Genomic DNA, 23,586 nt, shown 5'->3' with positions numbered 1-23,586 from the left:
GTCAAGGTCACCCTTGCTGAAGCTCTCGGAGCCTCAGAAAACAGGGAAGGTAGCAGAGGACCACTAACACCCCTCAGGAGGCCAGCAGCTTGTGAAACTTCACACCCAAGAGGAACTTTCGAGGTCCCCTCAATGGGGAAACTGAGGCCCAGGAAGGAGTGGGGCTCCCCCAAGGTCACGTGGCTTGGCCTGTCTGGGCAGAAAGGCCTCCAGGGGAGTGGCTCTCCTCCCCTGCCTCCTGGGGTCTGATCAGATGCAGCCCACACTGCTCGACACCACTGCGGCTGCATCATCACTGAATCTCCCCACGTCCTCAGAGGCGTCCCCACCATCACCCCATCCCACAGATGAGCAGACTGAGCCTAGGAGAGAAGAGCCTCGCCTGGATCACACAGCTGGGAAACGTCAGGGCTGCGTGGTCCTCACACCCCCAGTCTTCCCCACATCATTCAGTCAACCCCCCAAGAAAAAGACTTCGAGTCTCAGCCAGTGGAGGCACCCCCAGAGGTCAGTAATCTGGAGCAAAGGTGCAGCCACTTGGACTCAGGTCCGCAGCCTCCAGCTGATGTCCCCAGCAGACACTGTTCTCAGCGGGCAGGAAGAGTTGTGGTCCAAAAAATGGGGGGAGGGATGTGTGAGAGAGAGTGCCAAAGACTGGGTCTTTGTTATGTGTTTTTAATTAAACTTTGTATTCAGAGAAAACTGTGACTCACATGCTGTCATGGGAAATAATCCAGAGGGGTCCCATGTACCCTTTATCCTGTTCCTCCCAATGGTGGGTGACATCTTGCAAAACGCTAGGACGGATATAGTCTATCCCATCACACAAAGACCCCTCCTCTTGCCCTGTTATAGCCACCCCCACTTTCCTCCCGCCCTCACGTCTCCTTAGCCCTGACAACCACTAACCTAGTCTCCATTTCTCTAAGTCTGTCATTTCAAGAATGTCGTAGAAATGGAGTCATACAGTAAGTCATCTTTTGGGACTGACTGAGTGGTCTTTGGTTTTGAATGGGCTCGTCCTGCTGCCCAGTGCTCTGGCCTTGGGCCTGGTCTAACAGGGAGAGCCCTGTCTGGGTCCTTCCTTCAAGGAGGACTTCTGGTGGACTTAGATCTTAAGCTCTCAAAAAACAAAGGCCACCATGATTGGGCCAAAAGGGTTTCTTGAGAGGACGGTTTGCACCCTCTGAGCCTCAATTTCCCCACATGGTATGGCCCTCCTCTTCCCTCCTGGTCCATTTCCCTCTGCTGCTCACCCCCTGCCCTGGTGGTGGCTTGCACCAGGGGCCTGCCCTTTCCCCGACATATCTGGCAGCTCCTTCCCCAGGCCCAAAATAGGCCATTGTGTAAACAGGGCCTACGTGATCAAGACATGGAAAAGGAAGCCAAGAGCAGGAAGCCACATGGGCCATCAGAGCAATTAAACCCGGGAGCAGACTCCCCCAGGGGCCTCACGTGCAGGACACATGGGTCAGCAGGGCAAAGTGGAGGCCGCTTCAGGCAGGAGGTGGTCTGATGGGCTCTGGCCCCGTGCACTCATCCAGGCACGTCCCCTGCAAGGAGCATCAAACGGGGCTGCCGGAGCCAGGGTCTGTCTGAGATGGAGACCCCAGACAACGGTGGCTTCAACAGGAGAGAACCTTATTTCTCTGTATGGTAATGTGTCAGCAACAACAACACCCATCTTGTTGCTCTCTGGTTCTGGGGTGCAGCCCCCTCCTGGTGGCGTCAACTCTCCCTACTGCGCCTGTGTTCTGGCCAATGGGAATAGGGAAAGGGGTGAGGGCAGGACAAAACCTCGACAAGAAGGTACACAGAGCACTGCTGTTTACTTCCTATTGGTCAGAGCTCAGTCAAGTGACCACATCTAGCTGCAAGGGAGGCTGGGAGATGTAGTCTTTCTTCAGGTGATTGTATTCCAAAGGAGACACCCAGGGTTCTATGGGGGAGAACAGGAGCTGGCTAACTAATCACAGCCAGGTTTCTTCCTGTAAAATGGGGATGGTGAGAGCCATTCCTCATGCCGGGTGCTTATGAAGGCTAAACATGTTGAACACAGTGCCAAGCGTGTTGGAAGAGCTCAGAAATATTAGCTATTCTTATTTCCTTTACTAACTGAGATCCTGCATGTCATGCCATGGCACCATGCTGGCACAAGGTCTGTGCCATTCAGGGGTGCTGCAGTCGCCATTGCTCTTGTTAGCGTCAGCTCTCCCCTGACTCCAGGCTCAGGGCTCTCGGGGGCCCCACAGCTCTCTTCCTAAACAGGGCTCCTGGTGGACCCTGAGTGAGCCCCTGCTGCAGCCATGCACTGCCCCTGCCAGCGCCTTGTCCTCTCAGCCCCCCAAACAGATGGCCTGGCCCTGCAGGATTCACGCCAGCTCAGCTGCAGGAAGTGCTTAATCCGTCTCGTGTGGCTTCTCACAAATGGTCTGGTTTGCTGTGCGTGGTCCCCAGCATGGGAGGAATCGGGGCTGGCAGGGGTGACCAAGGACAGCCTGTCCCCTCTCAGCATGCATCCAGAATTCTGGCCGAGGCCCTGGAGGGGTGGCAGGAGAAGGGGAGATGTAGCCCCCACCCTTGGAGACTCAGAGTCAGAACACAGCGGACTCTCTGGCAGCCTCATATGGCAGCTGTCTCTGCGCTCCTTGTCCCCGGTGCCCCTCCTGACACCTTACCCAGTCCCGACACCACGTGGCACATCTCCAAACAGCCGAGAGCTCACTGGCAAGGATGAGGGAAGTGAGTGAAGATGCATCAGGGCCTCACACCCACCCATCTGGGCCTGAGAGAGTTGTAGAAACTTCTCACCCCGATTCTGTGGGGCAGATGCCCCATCTCGGGCCATGGTAAGCAGGCAACTCACTGTCTCCTTAAAGGCAAGAGGAATGAAGCTGGAAACCAAGGACAGTGCCAGAAAGCCCCGCAAAAGGCTGGGGTGGGTCCTGAGCCACAGCAGGGAGTATGTCAGAGTTAGGTCCCTGCCAGCCTGTTGGCAGAGGAGGGACGAGACAGATGGCAGGGGGCAGGCCTCCCTGTCAGATGGGCAGGCGGCCTTCTGCGGCCCAGAGGGCATGGAAGCTGGAGCCCACTGGCCCAGACCTGCCCTGGGCTTTGCTCTCCCTGAAGCCCACGGGGCAGTGCCCTGGCCGAAGCACCTTCAGGACCTCCTCATCCTGGCCCCACATTCCAGTGTGGCCCTCATTGTTCCTGTGGGGGTGTGTGCCCCTCACCCACGCGAACAAGGTGGACATTAAGTCAGGGGCGACAGACATAGAGCAGACAAAATACACTTGGACTAACACCAGTACGTCTCCAGAGCCACCCCTGAGTGGAGTGGTCAGAGCCAACAACTCTATGAGCTTGCATTTAAGAAAACATGAGTTGGCACTTGAACCTGTCCAGAGCACACATGTGAGTGTGGAGTGCGAGAACAAAGCCTCGAAGGAGAGAAAGTAGCACGGTCGGCTTTGCTGAAGGGCTGGCCACCATGCTGCTGGCTCGCAGCCCCCACTCCCCAGACCCAGCTGCCGTGAACGGAGTCAGCTTTTCAGGCCAGAACAGAAGGAATAGCCAATGGGAGATAGATCTGGGCCTCTGGAGGGGAGCCCCCGCCCATGAACTGATGGAGCCCTCTCTCTTTTTTCTTCCAGGTCGACCTTTATAACGCGGACCCCCTCATCTGCCGGGCAGGGCTGAAGGTATGCTTCGGCATCCAGCTTCTCAATGCCGTCTCGCGGGTAGAGCGGGCCCTCCCCAAGCTGACGTTGCCCTTCCTGCTGCTCCAGGGCTCTGCTGACCGCCTGTGCGACAGCAAAGGAGCCTACTTGCTCATGGAGTCCTCCAAGAGCCAGGACAAGACACTTAAGGTGAGCAGCTGCCCCCCCCCGCCCACCCCGCCCCGCTTCCCCAGGCCGGAGGGAGGTGGCGTCCCTTTGGGCACAACTGCGCAAAGCCCCACAGGCCATCCCCAGCGGGGCGTCTCGGGTTAGGGGCCAGCCTGGCCCCGCTGGGGATAAGTACCGGGAACATGAGGCATCTATTAATTCTGAGAGAGCACACAAGTAATTAGCTGATTGTTCGCATGAATGAGCTTGAAGGAAGAAAGGGAGAACGCTCAGATGTCACGGTCAAGAAAAGAACTGGGCATTGAGCAAAACGTTTTCCAGGAGAATGTCTTCTGCTTTGTCGTGCTCAGGGTCCAGGGGCATGTGTGGCACCCGGCCTCCCTCAGTCGGCATCCTGCACCAGCAGCCGCCCTGTCAGGGGCTCTGGGCGCACAGGCACTGCTGGGCCTTGTCTGTAAGGGAATCTATAAGAACGGGTCCCTCAGAGGGGACAGGACCTGTGGCTTAGCCACGTGGCATGTCAGACACAACAGACCGCAATGGACTAACTCAGAGTGACTTTTGAGGTGGAAAATGTTGTTCTGGGGTCAAGAAGTTCCTGTTTGTCTGATTGAACCGGAAAGAGCCCCAGATGGGGAGAGGATGAGAGGGAGCGGGTACCTGCTGCGAACCCGTCCAGCAACAGCTGACCCTGAAGGTGGCTCTCCGTGGTCAGTCGGGCAGACCACAGCCCCAGGGCACAGTCCTGAGCGCACCTGTCTCAGGGCTGTGCCACCTGCCCTGTGCCATGGCCATACAGAGGCTCTGGGCCCAGGGCCCCTTCTTACCCAGGCAGTCGCTGCAGGTCTCATCTACTGAGTGGTGAGGTCGGGATCTGAGCTCAGATCCTCTGACCCAAGCCCACTGTCCTGCTCCCTCCACACTGCACTGACAAAGACTCCCATTTCTTTGCAAACTGTCAAGTGCTTCCCTCGCACCATTAGGAATTGCAGACCCTGGCCCACATCAGCTACCACATATGGACTCGTGGATGAACGGAAAGAAGGAGAAAAAGGGAAAAGGAAAGCTGGATCTCAGTAATGCTGGAGACTGTGAACACAAGGGGACACTCTGCAATCTGGGTGAAGGCATCAGACAGGTCATGCCCTTCACCGGTGTGGAAGCTTGTTGGCCCTACGAAGGGAGTCCACAAAGGGCACTCATTCACTCATTTGCTCACCATTCATTCGTTCTTCAATCCCAGTATTCAATGGGTGCCTGCTTTGTGCTGGGCCCTGAGAACAGGACAGGCCCGGTCCTGGCCTCGCCTACAGCCTGCGTCCTGCTGGGATGAGCGGCACACATAGCTGAACAGGGTGACGGTGGCGGGGTCAGTGCCGGAAGGACAGTAAGCAGGGGGTTGGGATAGGGGCCAGAGGAAGGGCGAGGCGCCTACTTCAGATGGGGGCAGGCCAGCTTGAGAGCTGACAGTGCGAGAGTGGTGGAAGAACATTCCAGACAGAGGGAAGAGCAAATGTGAAGGCCTGAGGCAGGATAGTTCTCATGTGTGCAGGCAACGGAAGACTGCGTGGGAGTGCGTGGAGGCGGGGAGGGCCTGGCAGCAGAAGAGGCCTCGACTTTCTATCTTACAGCGATGAAGAAGCCACAGGAGCATCTGAGCCCAAGAGTGACTTGTGCTGATTTCAGTTCTCCAGCATCCTCCAGCTGCCGTGTGGGGACGGGGGAGGCTGTGCCGTCACCCAGGCCAAGAGGACGGGCTTGGCCTGGGGGGGCAACAGAGGCAGGGCAGGCCTGGTGGCCCAGGGGACAGCGTGAGATGGAAGTGATTGCAATGGACCCTGGGGTTGGGGCTTGTGCTAACGAGGAGACCGTGACACCCTATTCTGAGATGGGTGACTGTGGGGGAGAAGCAGATGTGGGGAGCATCAGGAGTTCCATTTTGAGACACCTATTAGAAACTCCCAGTAGAAATTTGGGGGGCTGGCCCCGTGGCCGAGTGGTTAAGTTCGCGCACTCCACTGCAGGCGGCCCAGTGTTTCGTTGGTTCGAATCCTGGGCGCGGACATGGCACTGCTCATCAAACCACGCTGAGGCAGCGTCCCACATGCCACAACTAGAAGGACCCACAATGAAGAATATACAACTATGTACCAGGGGGCTTTGGGGAGAAAAGGGAAAAAAAATTTTTTTAAATCTTAAAAAAAAAAAAAAGAAATTTGGGAAAATCATTGAAAGCAGGGTCTCGAACACCCACGTGCACAGCAGCATTTGTGGCAGCATCATTCAGAGTAGCCAAGAGGTGGAAGCAGCCCAAGTGCCCATCGACAGGTGAATGGACAGACAAAATGTGGTCTGTACGGACAAGGCCATGTTACTCAGCCTTGAAAAGGAAGGAAATCCTGACACCTGCTACAACACGGATGAAGCTGGAGGGCATTATGCTAAATGATACAAAAAAGCAAATACTGTATGATTTCACTCATATGAAATCTCTAAAGCAGTCAAAAATCATAGCGGTAGAAAGTAGAATGGTGGTTCCCAAGGACCAGGAGGAGGAGAAGGGAGAATTTAATGGGCGTGGAGTTTCAGTTCTACGAGATAAAGTTCTAGAGGTTTGTTGGACAACCATGTGAATCTACTTAACACTACTGAACTATACACTTAAAAATGGTTAAGATGGTAAATTTTATGTGGTTTTTTACAACAGTTTAAAAAAATAGAAATTGGAGATCCCAATAGAAATCAACTGGGAATGGCAAATAGACAGTTGGATATACACATCTAGCATCCAGAGAGAGGTCTGGCTGGAGGCAAAAATTTCAAGTCCCCAGCACCTGGTTTTCAAGGATAACTCGGGGGAGAGGGCCACGCCCACAGGCTCAGGCCACACCTGCTTGCAGAAGTCAGCCTCCAGGTCCAGCCTGGACTGAGAAGCTGCTGCTAGCGAGCAGAAAGAAGACCAGGAGGGTAGAAAGCCTCGGAAACCACTAGAGGAAAGTATTTCTAGAAGGTTAACACTGGTCAACTTTTGAGTGATGCTGAGAAGCCAAACCATACAAGAACAAAAGTGTCCCCTGGCTGTGGTGACTTGAAGGTCGTTGGAGCCTGTGCCAAAGACAGTCGCCAGGGTTGGTGGGGGTGAAAGTCAGATTGGGATAAGCTGAGGTCCAGATGGAAGGCAAAGAGACGGAGACAGGAAATGGAAGTCACCAGTGAGGTGGAGGCCCGGCCTCCACAGCTGCAGGGAGAAGAGGAACCCAGGCTAGGTGTGCACTGGACGTGAGAAAAGCAGCGCTGGGACATGGGGCACACTTTAATTTATTTGAACCATCATCTGATCAACAGGTGTTGGCGCCAGGAAGATGGGAGTCCTGGGGCATGGGGAGAGTCTGGAGGGCCCCCTCTGCCGCCCATGGCCTCCCTCCCTTCACCGGTCACTTCCTGAAGCCCTGACTTCTTGTCTCCTCGTTGCAGATTTACGAAGGTGCCTACCACGTTCTCCACAAAGAGCTTCCTGAAGTAACCAACTCCGTCTTCCGTGAAATCAACATGTGGGTCTCTCAAAGGACTGCGGCGACAGAGAGGGGGTCCCCGCCCTGAGTGCCCTGGCCCCAGGCCATCCACGGTCAGAGAAGCGGGCAGAGGAAGGGCAGAAGCTGGCTTCTCAGATGTGGCTTGCAAAAAAAAAAAAATCATAATTGGAGGAATCCCTAGCATAATTTACTTAAAAAAAAAAAATTTCTTGTGGCGTTAGGCTGTCTGCCACCAGGTCTACCTTAAGAGGTAGATGCTGTCTGCAAACACAGGAAAGGGTCCCAGGCAGTCTTCCAGAGAGGGGGGAAGGTGCGGAGTGTCCCAAGAACACAGCGAAGCCTCTGCCCGCCTCTCCCGGCTCCCAGGAGGTTCCCAGGAGCTCCTGGTGGTCCCGGGATGCCTGACTGCAATAACTGGGGGATACTCCCCTCCTGCCCACCCTCCGGCCCCCACCCCAGCGCCCCTCTCCTCTGGGCCTTGCCCAGTGGCTCTTCTCTGGCCGTGGGATGGGGTGGCCAGCCTCAGCTCCCCCAGGCACACTCCCGTGCCCTCTGAGACCCAGAAAATTCCGTATGTCCTCAAAATGAGTAGCCACCCTGACCCAAGGCAGTTCCTGTCGGCAGGAGGCTTGGCCCAGAGGAGGACTAGGCGGGAGAGCCTTCCTCCCCTCCCTCCTCCAGGGCAGCCCGAGGCCGCCCCGAGTGCCGTGTGTAGTCAGGGGCTGCCTTTCCACCCCTGACTCATTCTGCCTGCCACAGCGAGAGGACAATTGTACTAAAGATGAAATGTCTAATATATAATGTATATTCTGAAACAGAGACTATCTGCGTGGGTGGGTAGGTGGGTGGGACAAGGGGGCCTGAAGGCGCAGGAGCCCCTGGGAGGCAGGGCAGGCGTCAGCAGGGGCAGCAGCAGGCCTGTCCCTGGGCCCCGCCCGCTGGGCCACAGCCGTCCTGGGAGCCTGGGTGCTGGCAGCACAGCTACCTCTGGTGGCAGAAGAGAGTCCCAGTGCGGTGGCCCTGCCCAGAGCTGTGAGCCCCTGGAAGCCAAAGCCAGAGGGACCACCCTTTCCCAGCAAGGTCCCCGCCACGGGACCTGCCTCTCTCGGTGCCACCCCTGCCCACCCTGGGCCCTCACTTAGCGGCAGCAATAAATGGGGATCACCACCCACCGTGGGAGTACTTGCACTTCAAGTGGACTCACTGTGGCCTCATGAGGCCCCTTAGTGCAGATATGGCCGTGGCGGGGGTGGAGCCCCTGGGGGCCGCCGGGCACCCAGAACCCCATGGAAGGTGCAGTGAGGGGCCCAGGCCAAGGCGATGGCTCCTCCTGCCAGCCCCCTGGCCCGGGGCTGGGAGTTGGGGCTCCCACCCCTCCTCCTCTGGCAGTGGGCACTCCTGGGGCTTGTCCTGGGTCCCCGGGAAGGGGAGCCCCTCTGCCCTCCCTCTGGGAACCCTGACCACACCATGGGGGAGCCAGAGCTGGTCACTGCCAGCGGGTGGCCTGGGCCCGGCCAAAGGTTACTCTTGCAGCACTGAGGTTTGTGTTCTCCTGCCCCTGCCCCTCGGGAGGGGCGAAGTGCTCAGGCGTCCGCCTCAGGGCGACAGGGCCCAGATCCCCACGGAGAGTGGCTCCCATCACCCCATCTTGTTTCTCTGGCTTCTCTTTGGAGGAGAGAAATGTAAAATATGCACTGAGAAAGAAGGCCAGCCCTGCCTGCTCAGCTGGGCAGCCGTGTGGGCGTTTCTGCTCCTCAGCTGGGGCTGCAGAAACCCCACCCCAATTCCTCAAAACCACCAGCCGCAGGCCCAGATCTGGAAGCTGGAGCCTGGAGCTGTGATAGCACAGGTCACACCAAGTCCCCCCCTCCCGCCCCCGCGCCTCTCCCAGAAGCATGTGACAGCAATGCCATTTCCCAAATTAAATACCAGGTGCGTGGTTTGACCAGGAATCTTTCAGATGCATGAAATTGTTTATATGAATGTCTTACAGGGACACATTCCGCATTTACGCATCTGGTTAAAGAATCACCTATATTAAAGAGAAAAAAGTAGTTATTTGAAACCAGGACTGTCTCCTGGGAGAGGGGACAGGGGACATCTCCATGTCGTGCCCACCTGCTGAATCAGGACCGGGTGCAGGAGCCAGACCTGACCTGTGTCTGGAGTCCCACACGCGGCCGCCCCAGGGCTTCGCGCCCTTCCTGTCCTGGGGAGGCTGTGCGAGTGTTGGCTTGAGTTCACCCTCAGTGTTGACAGCTCTGTGCTGAGATTCGGAGCTTCAAACAAGTGCCATCGCCTCAGCGCAGAAGAGTTGGATTTGGAAGGGAAGCTGGGTCACACGCGGTCTGGCCTGGAGAAGTGAGAGGAGGGCAAAGGCCCGGGAGGACCCGTGGAGACGCTGCTGATCCAAACCCCTGGGGGCCCACACACTATTGGGACACTAGGCCCCAGCACTGATGCGGACACAGTGCCTTCCCCCATGACTCGGATCATGCCGGGCCACACAGGAAGGGGTTTCATGCCTGAAAATCTTTCTAGGAAAAGATACCACCTGCAGCTAATGGGACTCCCAACCCCACCAGGCTCCGTTCCTTTGCAGGGGTGGGCAGCCTCCCTCCTGTCCAGCGGCGACCCCAGTGTCCCCCTCAGGTTCTGGGGGACACTGGGGCTCGTGGCAAGAGCAGTAAAGGATGCTGGCGCTGCTCAGCATCCTGCGGCAAGGCCCCACACTGCCTTTTCTTTCTCTTGCCGATTGCTAACAAACCCATTAGGATCACAATGATTTTCTGAGCAATTTACCAGTTTGTTATTGTCGCTGCAGCTCAGCCACATCTTTACATGTATACTGTGAGTGGGGACACATGTATCAGTTTAGAACCATTAAAGGAACCAATGTATGCCACAGCTAATCTTAATAAACCAGATGTTTTCTGAATGGTGCTGTCTGTCTGTCTGGCCAGAGACGACCACGTTCCCTGCAGAGAGAACAGCAGGCCCTTTTGCAAGGCAGTTTTGAGAGTCTGGGCTGAGTCAGTCATCTGACACAAACCAATGTGTGTGGATTTGATTTTCTCTCCTGGGGACTGCTACCCCAGGGAGCAGACTCCACGCCCGCATCCTCTTACAGACTCAGCCACCACTGGGTACCAGTGGAGCCTGGCCACCCCAGCTCCAGACCCCATGGCTACCCACTTCCCCCACGGTCCCACATGGATGCCTGACACGTGCTGAAACAAGCTCTGAGCTGCACCCACGCGTCGCCAACGCCTTGGCCTCACCCCTCTCAGCTTAGGGGGTCGCAGCTTTCCTGCTGCTCAGGCCAAAGTTCTAGACAACCTCCTCCACCCCCCGAACAACGCACCTGACCTAGCAGCGGTCCTAAGGGCTCTGCCTCCCAAGAGCGGCCACGCAGACCATTTCCCTCTGGCCCCAGGTTGTCACATCTCCTCCTGCCGGGCTGGTGACAGCAGCCTGGGATGTCCCCTTTCTTCCCTTGTAATCCTTCTCTCAAGAGCCGCCTGTGGCTGCCCTCTTCCTCAGAGAAGTGCGTGCCCCCTGCCTTCACCCCTCCTCAGTCACCACACCCACCCTGCCCCTTTGCTGCCTTCCCTTCCTCCAGCACATTCATTGCCGTCTGACACGACCCGTGTTCTGCTTGACCACTAGGCAGCTGTCTGTCCTCCCACTGGAACTCAGCTGCAGGAGGCTGTGTCCTTGCATTAGACCCCTGTCTGGTTTCTGGGGAGAGTCCCTGGTAAATATCTGTCCTTTGAGGGAGGGAGGGAGGGAGGGAGGGGAGACAGACAGAACCTGTTGGAGAATGAGGGAGGTGGGGGGGTGAACGCCTTCTCTGAGCCAGGCCCCGAGCTTGGCCCTGGGTCAACCTCATGGGCGTGTAACCCATGCAGTCACCCAGGGGCCCGCGTTAGGAGGGCCCCCATTTGGTTTAGTGCTCTGCTGTTGCTGTCTTGAAATTCTCAATCATTTTTGGACAAGGCCCCACATATCCATTCTGCACTGGGCCCCACACACATGGAGTGGAGCTGGCCTTGCCCTGGCCCTGCCCTCAGATCACGTGGGCCCTGAAGGCCAGTCCACTCCCCCCAGGTCTATGTTCTGCGTACCTGACCCAAGTCTACCTGAGCCTAACTGAGTCAAACCTGGGCAGCGTCCTGCCTTCGCTGGCCTTTCCTGCCTCCTGCGAGCATTCACAGACCATCAGAAGCTCCCTACTGAGTGCCCACAATGTGCCAGGTGCCATGCTGACCTTGGGGCTGCCCCCTAGAAGGAAGACAGACTTGCCACGCCAGTGCCTAACAGTGGTGGGGTGGGAAGAGAGACAATGGGGGCATGCAGTGGGCCCGCAGGCTCTCCAGACGCAGCCCTGCAGGAGAGTGGTCATTTGAGCAGGAGTGGAGTGCACAGGCCTGCAGCCAAGGGGGCTCCAGGCTAGACTTGGGGGTGAAGAGAGCTCAGGTTGGTTCCAGAACTTGGACTTTCAGGACAGCTGGAGGAAACCGAGGGCACCCTCAGCGCATCCGTCCAAGGATAGTGTGACAAAGGGAGCCCATATGGTAGGTGCCACACCAGGACCAGCCACAGGGGGGAGCTGACAGCCCTGACTGGAGGGCTGTCAGGGGAGCAGAGCTGCCCTTGTGGGAGGGGCTGCCTGGCAGGCTGTGGCATCAGGTAGAAGACACAGGACACCAACCCAAAAGGGGGCTAGCAGGGAGGGACAGCCACGGCCCTTTCTCCTCCCACCTCCCTGCCACTGCCCTGCAGTCTTTAGGGCCCGGTCCAAGGTGGCTGCTCCAGCTCTTGCCACTGTGTCATCCTGGTTCCAGCCCACAGGAGGGGAAGAAAGAAAGGAAAGGGGCGGGCGTGCACCTTTCAAGGAATAAACCAAAGAGCACAGCTAGTGTTCCAGCTCACATCTAGAACCTGGCCACTGGGCCAAGCTAAATGCAAGGGAGGCTGGGAAACGCGCCAGGTGCCCGCATTAGAGGGTGGCTCAGATACCAGGCTGCACCCAGGAGCCAAGTGTGCACGCCAAGGCTTGCAAGGAGGGGCGACACAGGCTCAGGATCTGCCTGGGAGATGCCAAGAAGCAGGTGAGAATGAGCTAGAGGTAAGCAGGCCCTGCCCAACAAGGGGAGACTGAACCAGCAGCTAATGAAGAGGCAAAATCAACGAGGTTTGGTGACCAACTACGTTTGAGGGCCAAGGAATCAGAAGAGAACAGAATGAACACATGGGCATCTCCAAAACTCCATAGATAAGGAAAAGTTACCAAGTGTGCCCAAAATTGCTCAAGTTACACCTTCCAGGGAAAGAATGGAAAGGCAATTGAAATCCACATTAGTTGAGTCCCTACTCCCGCTGGCAGCTTCCTCATAGGCACCCCATTTCATTTTCACACCAGCTTTGGGGGGGTTGGTATTGTTCCTCCCATTTAGACTGATAAGTAAACTGAGGCTCTGAGGGACTCAGTGATTTGCTCAAAGCCAGCAGGACATGCTGAGCTCCAGCCCAGGTCTCTGGGACCCAGGCACAGGACACCCGCTGCCTCCCACAGAAGGAAAGCAGATGACAAAGCAGCAGGGGCAGAGTGCCAATGCAAGGGACAAGTGTCACCTGAGGGCAGCGTCCTGGCTTAAGTTCCGCCTTCAGAATGTCTGCTCCAGGGACTAAGAGCAGGACTCCCAGCCCTGGTGAGAGCTCTCCAAACTCTGTGAGGCCAGTGGCCAGATGGCAGCCTCACCCCCTTGGGCAACTCAGTCTGCTGCAGTGAGACAGGGCACTGAAGGCCACGCAGGAGCTCCTCAGGTAGAGGAGAGAGCAGATGTGAAGGCTTTTTTTTTTTTTTTGCAGGTGGGGAGGATAGCATAGGATGGGTGAAAAAGTATTTTCCATTATAGACTTACTTCATGTAACGACTGGCTCAGTGGCCAGGACTAGCGTGAGGAAAGTGAGGATGCAAACTTTAAGAGGGCACCAAAAATCTAAGTAATCAAGATAAGCAATATTTTAATGTACTCTCTCTCTATATATATTTGGTGAGGGAGATTAGCTCTGAGCTAACATCTGTGCCAATCTTCCTCTGTTTTGTCCTTGTGTCGCCACCACAGCACGGCTTGACGAGTGGCGTGTAGGTCCCCACCTGGGATCTGAACCTGCAAATCCCAGGCCACCGAAGCTGAGTGCATGAACTTAACCACTATGCCACCGTGCCGGCCCTGGAAATATTTTTTCATTCAACGGTTTCTCACTTGAAGGCAGGAATGAATTAAAGTTGGTAAGTGACAGAGAGATGCTTTCTTAATTCTAAAAGTAGTACAACCACACTACAAAAACTAAACACAGTCAGATGACCCCAACTCTCACTCAGCAGCCCTCTTCTGTGCCATCAGGGAGCATGCCGAGCCTGCGGGGTGGCGCAGGCAGCCTGAGTGACCCGGCATCCCCCTGTGCAGACAGAAGCTGAGCTGACCCTCTTCACGGCCACAGGCAGCTCTGCTGCATCCAGTTACTACAATTTCCTTCACGCCAACTACCCTCTGCGCCGCCTGTGCTGTTTCCCGTTCATCTGCAACTCTGCACTGAACACCTCTGCACACAAGGCTTCCCCACCTCAGGCTGGAAGCAGCATGGAAACAAGGGCCCCCAGGGCCTGGCAGCAGGGGAACCACTGTCCTGGGGGCCGTGACTCTCCTGGCTCCCACACCTCCTAGGCCGCACTTCACCTGCGTGCTCTATCAGTGACCACTAAGAAATCCGTCCGAGTATTTTCCCTAAACTCCCTATGTTTTTACTTAAAATCTGTTAAACATATAAAACAAACTTTATATGGTTTCAAATAATACCTGTAAAAAGATGGGTTTGATGCACCAGCTCATTTTTTCCTAATACCTACTAAAAGAAACGCATGGTAATGAAAACTTTCTTTTAACGTTCAAACCTCACTGCAAACGTCAGCACGTGCAGGCTTAGTGTGAGGTCTGAGGTGGGACCTGGGCTCTCAGGCCGCTGGACAGCCCCGCCCTTCCCGCCTGTGGGTCCCAGGGCCACCAGAGTGAACTTGAGGATGCTGTCAGCTGTCACTCCCTGCTGCCCTCCCTCGGTGGAGCCCAGCATGCCACAAAGACACCAGGCTCCCTCCAACAGGTGCTGGGCAAAGCACTTCACAGGCAGGAGCCACCTCAATACCTCAGGCGGGGAGGAACTGCCATAGCCATCCCCAATTTACAGATGGGCAAAGTGGGGCACAGAGCCAGGGTGGGAACCGTGGCCTCTGGTCCCAGACCTGGGCCCTGGGCGTGCTGACCCCTTCAGTCTCATCTCAGGCTGTTTCAGGCTCCCAGGCCCTTGCACAGACCCTGCTCCCCACCCAGCAGGCTCTCCCTGTGCCCCTCCCCATGCCGACCACCCCTCCTCCCTGCATGCCACCAACTTGTTCAACAGACCACTCGTCCTGACCAACACTGAGCAGGACCACTGCTCAACAGATCACCCGTCCTGGCCAACATGCTAGCCCAATGCAGATGAAACACACAGGGGTGGGGGGTAGGTCCCCAAAGTTCTGGAAAATGACAAGAGCAAAAAGGCATGGAGGGCTGTGGAACAGCTGCAGGGAGACCCAGCCCCCCATAGGAAAGCCTGTGAAGGGCAGTGAGCCCCCCTCCCCGGTGCTGTGTGCACCTCTGATTGCAACAGTGCTGCTCCCAGGGCAGAGGGCAGCCAAGAGGGCCTCGGTGCCCAAGAAGGGTGGCGGCAGGCCTAAAGAGCATCCTGAGAAAGCCACCTCTGACCTCCCCTAATAATGTCGCAGCCCCTGCAGGAGAGGCCAGGAGGAGGCTGACCCTGGGCTGAGAGGAGATGGAGGTTCAGTTGTCAGTCCCCTCCTGGAACGAGGCCCACCACAGCCAGCAGCCAGTGGCGTGGGGAGTGGAGGGAGCCAGGGTGGGGCTGGGGTCACTGGGCCCCTTTCCAGCCCTTCCACTTCTCTGCACCCACTCCTCCCTGGGCCTGGTCCTGGTCCTGAGGCTGCAGGGCAAGCTGCTGCCAGGCTGCCCACGGCCCAGCCTGTCCTGGCACCTGCAAAATGCAGGACGGTGGAATTAGACACCACGACTGTATGAACAGCCTTTGGTATACAGCGGGTGCTCAGTGAGTGCGCGCCAGAAGTATTTATGACTCAGAAGCCAGTCCTTCCCTGGTGTGAGAGGGGAGCAGCTTCTGTGGTTGCTCAGTCAGCCCTACCCCACTGACACCCCCAGGGCCACCAAGGGGGCAGGTGGGTTAGTCTGGCTTCACCCAGAGGAGCCCGTGAAGGGAGCTGTGCCCAAGGGGAGGCCCACCACCGCCATCAGAGGGGCTGAGCCCAGCTGGGAGGTTTCAGGGCTCCTACAGAGAGCAGCTGCCTACTCAGACCCACAGTCACAGGGCTCCCCAACCCCGAAGGAGGCCCTGCTGGGCACCCAACCCCGCCCTGGACGAGGGGCCCCAGGCCAGAGGCCCTGCCCGCCCCTCCCCAGCTCCTGCTCCTGTGCCGACACAGGCTCAGGCTCCACAGTAAACTCAAGCTTTATTGCCACATGCAGACCCTCCTGCTCCCTCCTGGTCGGCTCAGCTCCGGGAGGCAAGGCAAGCTGGGGCCAGGAGACAGGGTGGGGAGGGGTGCTGGGGGAGGGAGGCCCTAAGAGACCCCTGCCCCAGGTTTCCCTGAGTGGTGCCCAGCCCCAGAGCCTTGGGGGCTGGTTTGTGCCCTGGGGAAGGTGGCTCACCCCAAGGTAACCCTCCCCAGGGCCCCCAGGCACACCAGGGGAGGGGAGCCCCATGAGCCCCTCCTCATGGGTACAAGGAGCAAAGAGAACAGCTGGGCACACAATCGACCACATGTGCCATCCACAGGGAGCCCCTGGCCTGGCGGTGGTCAGCAGTCCAGGCCGATGGACACCAGCAGGTCCTCGAGGGCCCGGAGCCGCTGCTGTGCCTCCTCGATGGCACTGTAGGTCTGCACCGTGCTGGCCACGTGGAAGCGGATGTCATCCACCAGGGGGATGGAGTCTGTCTCCTGTCGGGCCGCCACGGCTGCTGCCTCCTCCTTCACCGCCTCCGCGAAATCCTCTCGCTCCACCAGCTGTGGACGGGCCGGCTCAGGGCATGCCTGTCACCGGCCCTCAGCTCGCCCCCGCCCACCGAGGCTCCCCTCGCCCACCTTCTCAATGACCTTGGCCATGTACTCAGTGCACTGGTCCTCGAGGCGCGCCAGGCGGAACAGCTTGGCCACACGCCACACTCCCACCACGCTATCCTCGTCCAGCAGCTGGGCCAGGCTGCGGCCGCACAGCCGTTTCAGGCCTGGCAGCAGGTACATGTCAGCCACACTCAGCACATCGTAGGCCGCCTCAGGAGGCAGCTGCAGTGAAAGAAGGGGTGAGGGAGGGTGTGTCACCAAGGCCTCTCAGGGACCTGGCAGCAAGGCTGGGATCCACTGGGAGAGGGTGGAGGCTCCAGGCGGAACTCCCTGCCCCTGCAGGCGTCCATGGGACCGGGAGGGGCTGGGGAAACTGGGGTTCGCATGCCTCAGGCAGGGCCTCAGCAGAGGAAAGAGCCTGAGCTCTAAGCACACCGCCCTGGGCTTTGAAATTCCAGCTGGGGGACTCTGCCCAGCCACTCCACCTCTGGGCCCAGCTCCCTCTGTGAGGCGCACACAACCACACCTGCCTTGAAAGGCTGTCAGGAAAGTAGAATTGAAGTTGCCATCCAAAACCAAGGCCGGGACCCCACAAAGGGGGAGTTCACTATTTACTGCTCCCCGCCCACAGAGGCTGTGGGATCCAGGGCACACCCACACTGTCGCCTGTGCTGGGAGAGACCACATGAGCAGCCGCGTCCAGACTCGGGACAGCCCCAGGGCACAGGCTGGAGGCAGAGTGGGCAGGACCTTTGGAGCACATCACAGTTCACCCACCACACTGACTTGCAGCAGGCGCTCCACCTGCGACACACAGTCATCGGCCCGAGACCTTACGAGGAAATGACTATGGATCCCATTTTCTCGAGCAGGAAACTGAGGCATGGAGCAATTGTGTAACTAACCCAAGATCACACAGAGGGGCTAACCTAGTCTAAAACCAGGTTTGGAGCCAAAGTCCACGCTCTGAGCCTTAAGAAACAGCCCTTAGGGTGGCAAAGCTCCTTCCTGAGGGGTAAGGATGGGCCAAGGGGGACACTAGGTGGCAGGGGCCAGAGAGCCGGACTGGTCGCAGGAGAAATGAAGAAAGGAGGCGGGAGGGATGGCGGCCTGAGGAGCCCGCAGGCGGCGAGGCCTGGGGAGGGAGCCCACGCAGAGCGGCTGGCAGGCCAGTGGAGACTGCTAGGAACGGGGGCTACAGGAGGCAAGCAAGGAGCTGATGTCCCAGCCCCCTTGTCTCCCATGCCTTCTCTCACAGGAAGAGGGGCCCAATCAGAAACCATGGTTCCCAGCCTGCCTTTTAGGCAAGTATGGCCGTTAAGTTCTCTCCAGCGTGACCTGAGAACTGGTGTGTGCAATTTCCACCTGGCCTAATGCAAAGGAAGCTGCTTGCCCTGTCTTCCTCTTCCTCCTGAAGCATGAGTCAGCCTGTACCCCAACCTCCCTGTGCAGAGGAGAACAATGCCCAAGGAGGGTGGGTAAGCTTGGGGCTGTGACCCATATCTGGCCTCTGTTTTCGTAAATGAAGTTTTACTGGAACACAGCCACACCCATCATCTCTGTACTATCTATGGCTGCTTTTGCACAATGGCAGAGCTGAGCAGCTGTGACAGAGAACCTGTGGCATGCAATGTTTACCACCTAGCCCTTCAGAGAACAGGTTTGCCGACCCCCACCCTAGCGCATGCCAGGGTGACAAGACAGAGAGGAGAACCTGGGTGCCAGCTAGCCACCTGCCCTGGGCACTCACCTCAGACACAAAGGAGAAGCTAACTTCTCTCTTCAAGCCCCTGCATTTTGGGGGTCTATTACAGCAGTGTGGCCTTTACGCACACACACACCGCCGACAGAGCGCACCTTTGGCCCTACCTGCTGCTGCCCATAGCGCCCCGTGTTAGGGATGCCTCGGGGCAGCTGGAGACAGAGGGAGGCAAAGGGAGGACAGGGACAGGAGAATCCAGAACCCCAGCGATCCGCAGCAATCCAGAGGGGAGGCTCAGGGCTCTTCGCTGTTGTGGGGATTCAGGGTTACTGTCCCCAACCACCCTCTGGCTGGAGAACTTAGGGTGGCTGACACTATGTCCCTGTGTCATGTGCTCATGACATCAGTCACTCATTCCTGCTCTGGAACCTACCAAGGCCCCCTCTGCCTGAAAGAAAAATCCAGATGAGTGCCATACTCCCTCTCAGCCTCATGGAAAGCCTGTGTACGGAGCCAATCATGACCTGGCACCCCTAAACCTCCAGGAGCACCCATGCGCACCTGTGCTGACTGCCGTGCCCACACCGCCCCCAAGTGCACGCAGCCCGCCTGAGTCCCGCACCTCCGTGTGGTCACTGTATATGTAGTAGAGCACGTGGGTGAAGACATCGGGCGAGATGCCGTGCAGGGTGATGGCTGGGAGGCCACCTGAGGCCTCCAGCTGCTCGTTCTCCCGGAAGTGGTCATCCAGCAGGGCCCGGAAGTAGTCGCTGCGGCCGCAGAAGAAGGCCTGGGGGAGGCTGGGCTCAGGAAGGGCAAGGTCCAGGGCTTGTGCCTGGAGGAGCCGGCCTGGGACTTACGGGAGGAGCTGGGGACCAGGGGAGGGGACGGCACCTTGTGGCAGAGAAAGCTGCAGCCATCCACCCGGAAGCAGACGTCAGGACAGCTGTTGAAGCCATCGGGGCAAGGGAAGGGCAGCTCCCCGAGGTCACCCTGGGGGATGGGAGAGGAGGGGCCATGAGGGCAGGAAGCAGAGGAACAGGGGCTGGCCCCACCAAAAGTCAGTTCTAGCTTGATCCTGGAGGATGGACTACTGCCCCATTTACAGATTTCAATACGAGACAGACAACAAAAGCCACCAAGCTCAGGAAACAGAGGTGACGGGCTCAAGGTCACACGAAGAACTGAATGCAAGTGCACAGGGCTTGCCTACCACAGTCCATCCCCAGACACCCCTCCTGCCCACCTGGCCCAGCCCCAGGCAGCCGGGCACTTACACGGAGCTCAGGGGGCAGGGCACAGTCGGCCAGCAGGGCCATGTCCTCCCGGAGCCGAGGGTCTGCCGGCAGGGGCTCGATGGTCAGCACCTTCACACATGTGCCTGGCTTGGACGCCACTGCAAACGAGAGAACGTAGCTTCAGGGAGTCAGGTGGGCCCTGCCAGTTCCCATCCAAGGCCCTGAACCCCGAAGCCTGGACGCACCGAACTCGGACACCTTCTCACACTTGGCCTCCAAGTCACTGAGCAGGTCCCCCAGCTGGCACTGCTTGGCCAGGCGCTCACAGTCACTAACGTGCTCCACGCCAATGTCCAGACGGCCTGGGAACAGCATGGGAGGTCCAGGGTCTGAGAGGGGACCTCAGCTGTCCTCTACAGCTGAGTTTCCTAGGAGGTGGTCCTTCCCACCCAGCCACTTGGCTGCAGGGCTGGGACTCCTGGGCCTGCTTGCTGCCTTGGTTTCCCCATCAGGAGCCACCGCCTGAATTCTACAGGCCCCAGGATAGAAGAGAAGGGCCTCAGTCTGTGGGTGGGGAAAGCTCTTCCTCAGCAGACACACCAGTTCACTGTCTCACAACCTGCTCTAGGAGGCAGCTGGAACCGCCCAGGGGACAAAGTACCAGGAGGTGAAAGGCCCAAGGCTACAGCAAGGTCTTCTGATGGACAGACCCGCAGGCCCCTCCCTGTCCACCCCACCTGGGCCTGGGGGGGTCACCTGTGTACAGGTACTGCAGCAAGGCCCCAAAGGCCACGGGGTTTATCTGTGGGCAGAGACAGCAGGGAGGGAAGATCAGAGGCAGAGGCCCAGCACAAGCCCCTGCTGCTCCTCCACCCCCACCCCCAGGCAACGACAGACCAGAGGGTGCCTGAGGACCACGACGCTCTTGCCCTTCCACTTGGTGTCCAGCATGTTAGCAAAGTAGGCACTTCGTGCACCTAGGATGCAGCGATGTGCCCGGAAGGGCTTTCCGTGCACCACGAAGACCACGTCGCTATGGATGCCCTGCTCCAGAAGCCTGGCGACGGGCAGGTGGAGGGAGTGCTCAGCAGAGCGCCTCCCCTCAGTCTCACCACTCTGGTCCCCCATCCCATCCCGCAGGAGAGCCTCGGTCCCATGCAGACCACACCCACCACAGACCCACTGGGCACCAGGCTGTCCCAACCCTGGCACCCTGTGCTTTGTCTCACCGCTGCAGGAAGTCATCATAGTAGTCCCGCCTCCTGCAGGAGGCTGTCACTTGCTTGTAGTCTCGCAAGGCCCGGCGGATGGCGTCACTCAGAGCCCCATAGAGGCAGCGCTCGCCATCGAAGGTGTTGGCTTCGCAGCGGGCTCCTGGGGGCAGCAGGGCCACAGGGCTGGATGCTGCAGCTCAGGAGGGACCTGGTGGAAACCCTAATCTCCCTCCCCCTCCCCACACACGGGGCCCATAAGCCCTGGAGACCCCTTCCCAAATGCCCCTGTGCCTACTCTGACCCCAGTGTCCTCACTGCCGGGGACTAGGCCCATCTGTGTACACTCACACACGCACACACTCACTCACACAGACCCGACTACACAAAACAGCAGGCTCGGAGGCAGGCCCTGTTCTGTGTATTGGGAACACAGCCACAAACAAAGAGACAAGCCCCTATCCTCACTGAACTGAAACTCCAGGGAGGCAGAGGAACAATAAACAGGTTAACAAACGATGTCAGATGGTAGGAAGGAGAACAAAGCAGACAGAGTGACAATGGTCATGGCTGCCACACAGGGAGACCACAGGAAGTCAGTGTGGCGGTGACAATGTGCAAAGACCTAAATGAAGTGAGGGGGTCTGCCAAGCAAAGAGCTGGGAGAGGCCAGTCTAAGCAGGAAGAACAGCGAGTGCAAAGGCCCTGAGGCAGGAGCAAGCTTGGAGTGCTGGAGTGCCAGAGAAGAGCCCAGAGTGGCTGAGCACATGGGACAGCCAAAGGAGGCGAGGCCAGAGGGGGAGGAGCAGGTCATGCGGAAGCTCACAGGCATGGCAAGGCACTCCAGCTCTACGCCCCCCGCAGTGGGAAGTCAGTGGAGGAGTTTCAGCAGATCAGACTCGCTGTGAGATCCACCTGGCTGCAATTGGAGAAGAGACTGCAGTGGGCACAGGGGCAGCTGCGGGCCCAGAGGAGAGCCTGGCACTGCGTCCAGAGAGACGCTGCAGCTAGGCTGGGGGGCAACAGTGGAGATGGGGCAGTGGGCAGAGCCTAGAGCCAGTTCTGAAAGCAGAGCTAACGGCACCTGCTGATCGGGTGCAGGGCGAGGGAAGGAGAGGGCTCAAGGGCATCTGCAAATGTGGACACGCCTTTGCCTGCACACATGTGTACACACCCCGCCCCTCCTCTCACCATTGGCCAGAAGGTAGAGCACCAGCTCCTCATGCCCACAAAGGCAGGCGTAGTACCTGAGGGAGGGAGAAAAGGAGTACTGGGAGGCAGTGGTCAGGACTGAATGGTCCAGCCCAGCCCCCCTGACCACCCACCCACCTGGCACTCACAAGGGGGTGCTGTCCCACTTGTCCCGTACATTCACCTCCACGTCTCGCTGCTCCAGCAGGTACCTGAGCAGGGAGGAGGTCAGAGCCTGGGTCAGGAGAGGGTCATGGTCTAGGACAGCAGGCTCGTGGAAGGGGAAGGAAAAAAGACATCCCTTTTGGCTGAAGAAGGTGAGGGCAGGTGACAGGCAGCCCAGAGCAGGAAAGGCATCCACGCAGAGGCACAGCACAGACAGGGTGTGTGGGGGGGGCACCTAAGGCAGGCGTGAGCGTCAGAGGTCAGGCCCAGAGCTGAGCTGAGGAGGCTGAGACTCTGGCCTGACAGCACTGGGGCGGGGCGGGGGGGTGGCGGGAACGACTCTGCTTATGCCAGAGTCCCCTGGCTGCTTGGGACAGCAGGTTGGCTAGGGAGACTGGAGGCAGGGAGACCAAGGAGGAGGCTGCTGCAGACGTCCTGGTGGCGTGGAAGCATGAAGAGAAGTGGACAGATTCTAGAAAGCGGAAGTCAGGAGACGGTAGCTGATGAGCGGGGGGGGGGGTCATCATGGATGGCGATGGAGCCACCACTGAGGAGGCAGCCTGCGGGAGACATCCAGGTCCGACCCGGGAGTGCTAAGTTGCATTCCACTTCCGCGGTTATCAACTAACTCCTAGGTGGCACCTGATGTGGAGGCGGGGTGGGACGTGGGGCACGACCAGGGAAGCTGCGGGAGTAAGGAAACCCGGGACCAGCCCAGGAGAGGTCGAAGCGGCGGGTCAAGACCAGGCAATGGGGAAGGAAGGGCCAAGGAAGAAAAGCGCCCCACAACCCAAAAGGGCATCCCCTCCCTTCCCGTCTGGCCCACGGAGGTGGCGATTTCAGCACAAGGTTTGCTTTAGCTGCATTTAGGAGTTTGCGAATCCCCAGGGACCAGAGACGATTCTGGGCTCTAAGTGTTCCCAAAGCTAGCCCCAGAGCGCATCAGAAAGAGGCCAGGTCGCGAGTCTGGCCTCTCGGCCCTGAGCACTCAGTCCTCAGGAAGACCTTTCTCTTCTCTCCGCCCCATTCTCCTGGGGTCCTCCGCGTAGCAGCCCTCTCCTCCAGAAAGCCCTCCGGACCCCAGGAGTAAATCATCGCCAGGATCCCTTCCCCGCCGCCCCCGTTCGGAAGGCTGTCGTGGCCGCCCCCTTCGGCGCCCAGACGCCTGCAGACGGGCGTCCGCGGTGGGTCGGGCGCCGGGCCGAGGGCTGCACCGGGGCCGCGGCGCCCGCGCGTCCCGCCGCCGTCCACTGCACGCCCCGGGGCCGCAGCGCTCCCAGGGACCCCCGTCCGCGCCCTCCCGGAGCTGCGGGGTCCTCACCGCACTCGGCCCACATCCCCCTTCCTGCAGCTGGCGAAGAGATCGCTGGTGTCCATGGCGCGGACAGCTCGGACCCGGGCCGAACGACCCAGGCAGCGGCGGCGGCGGCGCGCCCGTGCCGGATGTAAACACGCGCGGCCCCGCCCCGCTCGGCAGCGGCGCCTGGCGCCCGGAGGAC

The 23,586-nt window shown here is 58.6% G+C and overlaps 2 protein-coding genes across 17 annotated transcripts in view; one reads left to right on the top strand and one right to left on the bottom strand.

Annotated features, from left to right (window-relative positions):
- Positions 1–10,319, top strand: part of MGLL (monoglyceride lipase) — a 110,539-nt gene extending 100,220 nt beyond the window's left edge. For 7 of the 11 annotated variants that reach the window (XM_023619862.2, XM_001488819.5, XM_023619861.2 and 4 more), the window contains 2 exons: positions 3,654–3,869; positions 7,323–10,319. In XM_023619862.2, coding sequence (XP_023475630.1) covers positions 3,654–3,869; positions 7,323–7,448 — 342 coding nt within the window. In that variant the 3' untranslated portion in view covers positions 7,449–10,319. The remainder of the gene's footprint in view (positions 1–3,653; positions 3,870–7,322) is intronic. The other 4 variants (XM_070237138.1, XM_070237137.1, XM_070237136.1 and 1 more) reach the window with 1 other exon arrangement.
- A 5,630-nt stretch (positions 10,320–15,949) lies between these two features.
- ABTB1 (ankyrin repeat and BTB domain containing 1) lies at positions 15,950–23,574 on the bottom strand. Of its 6 annotated transcripts, none has more exons than XM_001487887.7 (12): positions 23,409–23,574; positions 22,072–22,134; positions 21,923–21,978; positions 20,750–20,894; positions 20,418–20,577; positions 20,277–20,322; positions 19,766–19,882; positions 19,560–19,678; positions 19,177–19,275; positions 18,905–19,072; positions 16,602–16,802; positions 15,950–16,523 (listed from the first exon to the last, which is right to left on the bottom strand). In XM_001487887.7, exons 1-12 carry the CDS (start codon positions 23,462–23,464, stop codon positions 16,317–16,319), a joined length of 1,437 nt encoding a protein of 478 aa, XP_001487937.1. In that variant the 5' UTR covers positions 23,465–23,574; the 3' UTR covers positions 15,950–16,316. The 6 variants fall into 6 exon arrangements, with proteins under 6 accessions (XP_001487937.1, XP_070093234.1, XP_070093235.1 ...); XM_070237133.1 differs by having other exon boundaries at positions 22,061–22,134; positions 23,409–23,549; XM_070237134.1 differs by having other exon boundaries at positions 21,923–22,001; positions 23,409–23,549.
- Positions 23,575–23,586: the final 12 nt, after the last annotated feature.

This window comes from Equus caballus, chromosome 16, assembly GCF_041296265.1.
Source record: "Equus caballus isolate H_3958 breed thoroughbred chromosome 16, TB-T2T, whole genome shotgun sequence".
Taxonomy (NCBI): domain Eukaryota; kingdom Metazoa; phylum Chordata; class Mammalia; order Perissodactyla; family Equidae; genus Equus; species Equus caballus.
The sequence above is the reverse complement of the archived record's forward strand: the minus strand, read 5'-3'. Positions and strand labels throughout refer to the sequence as shown.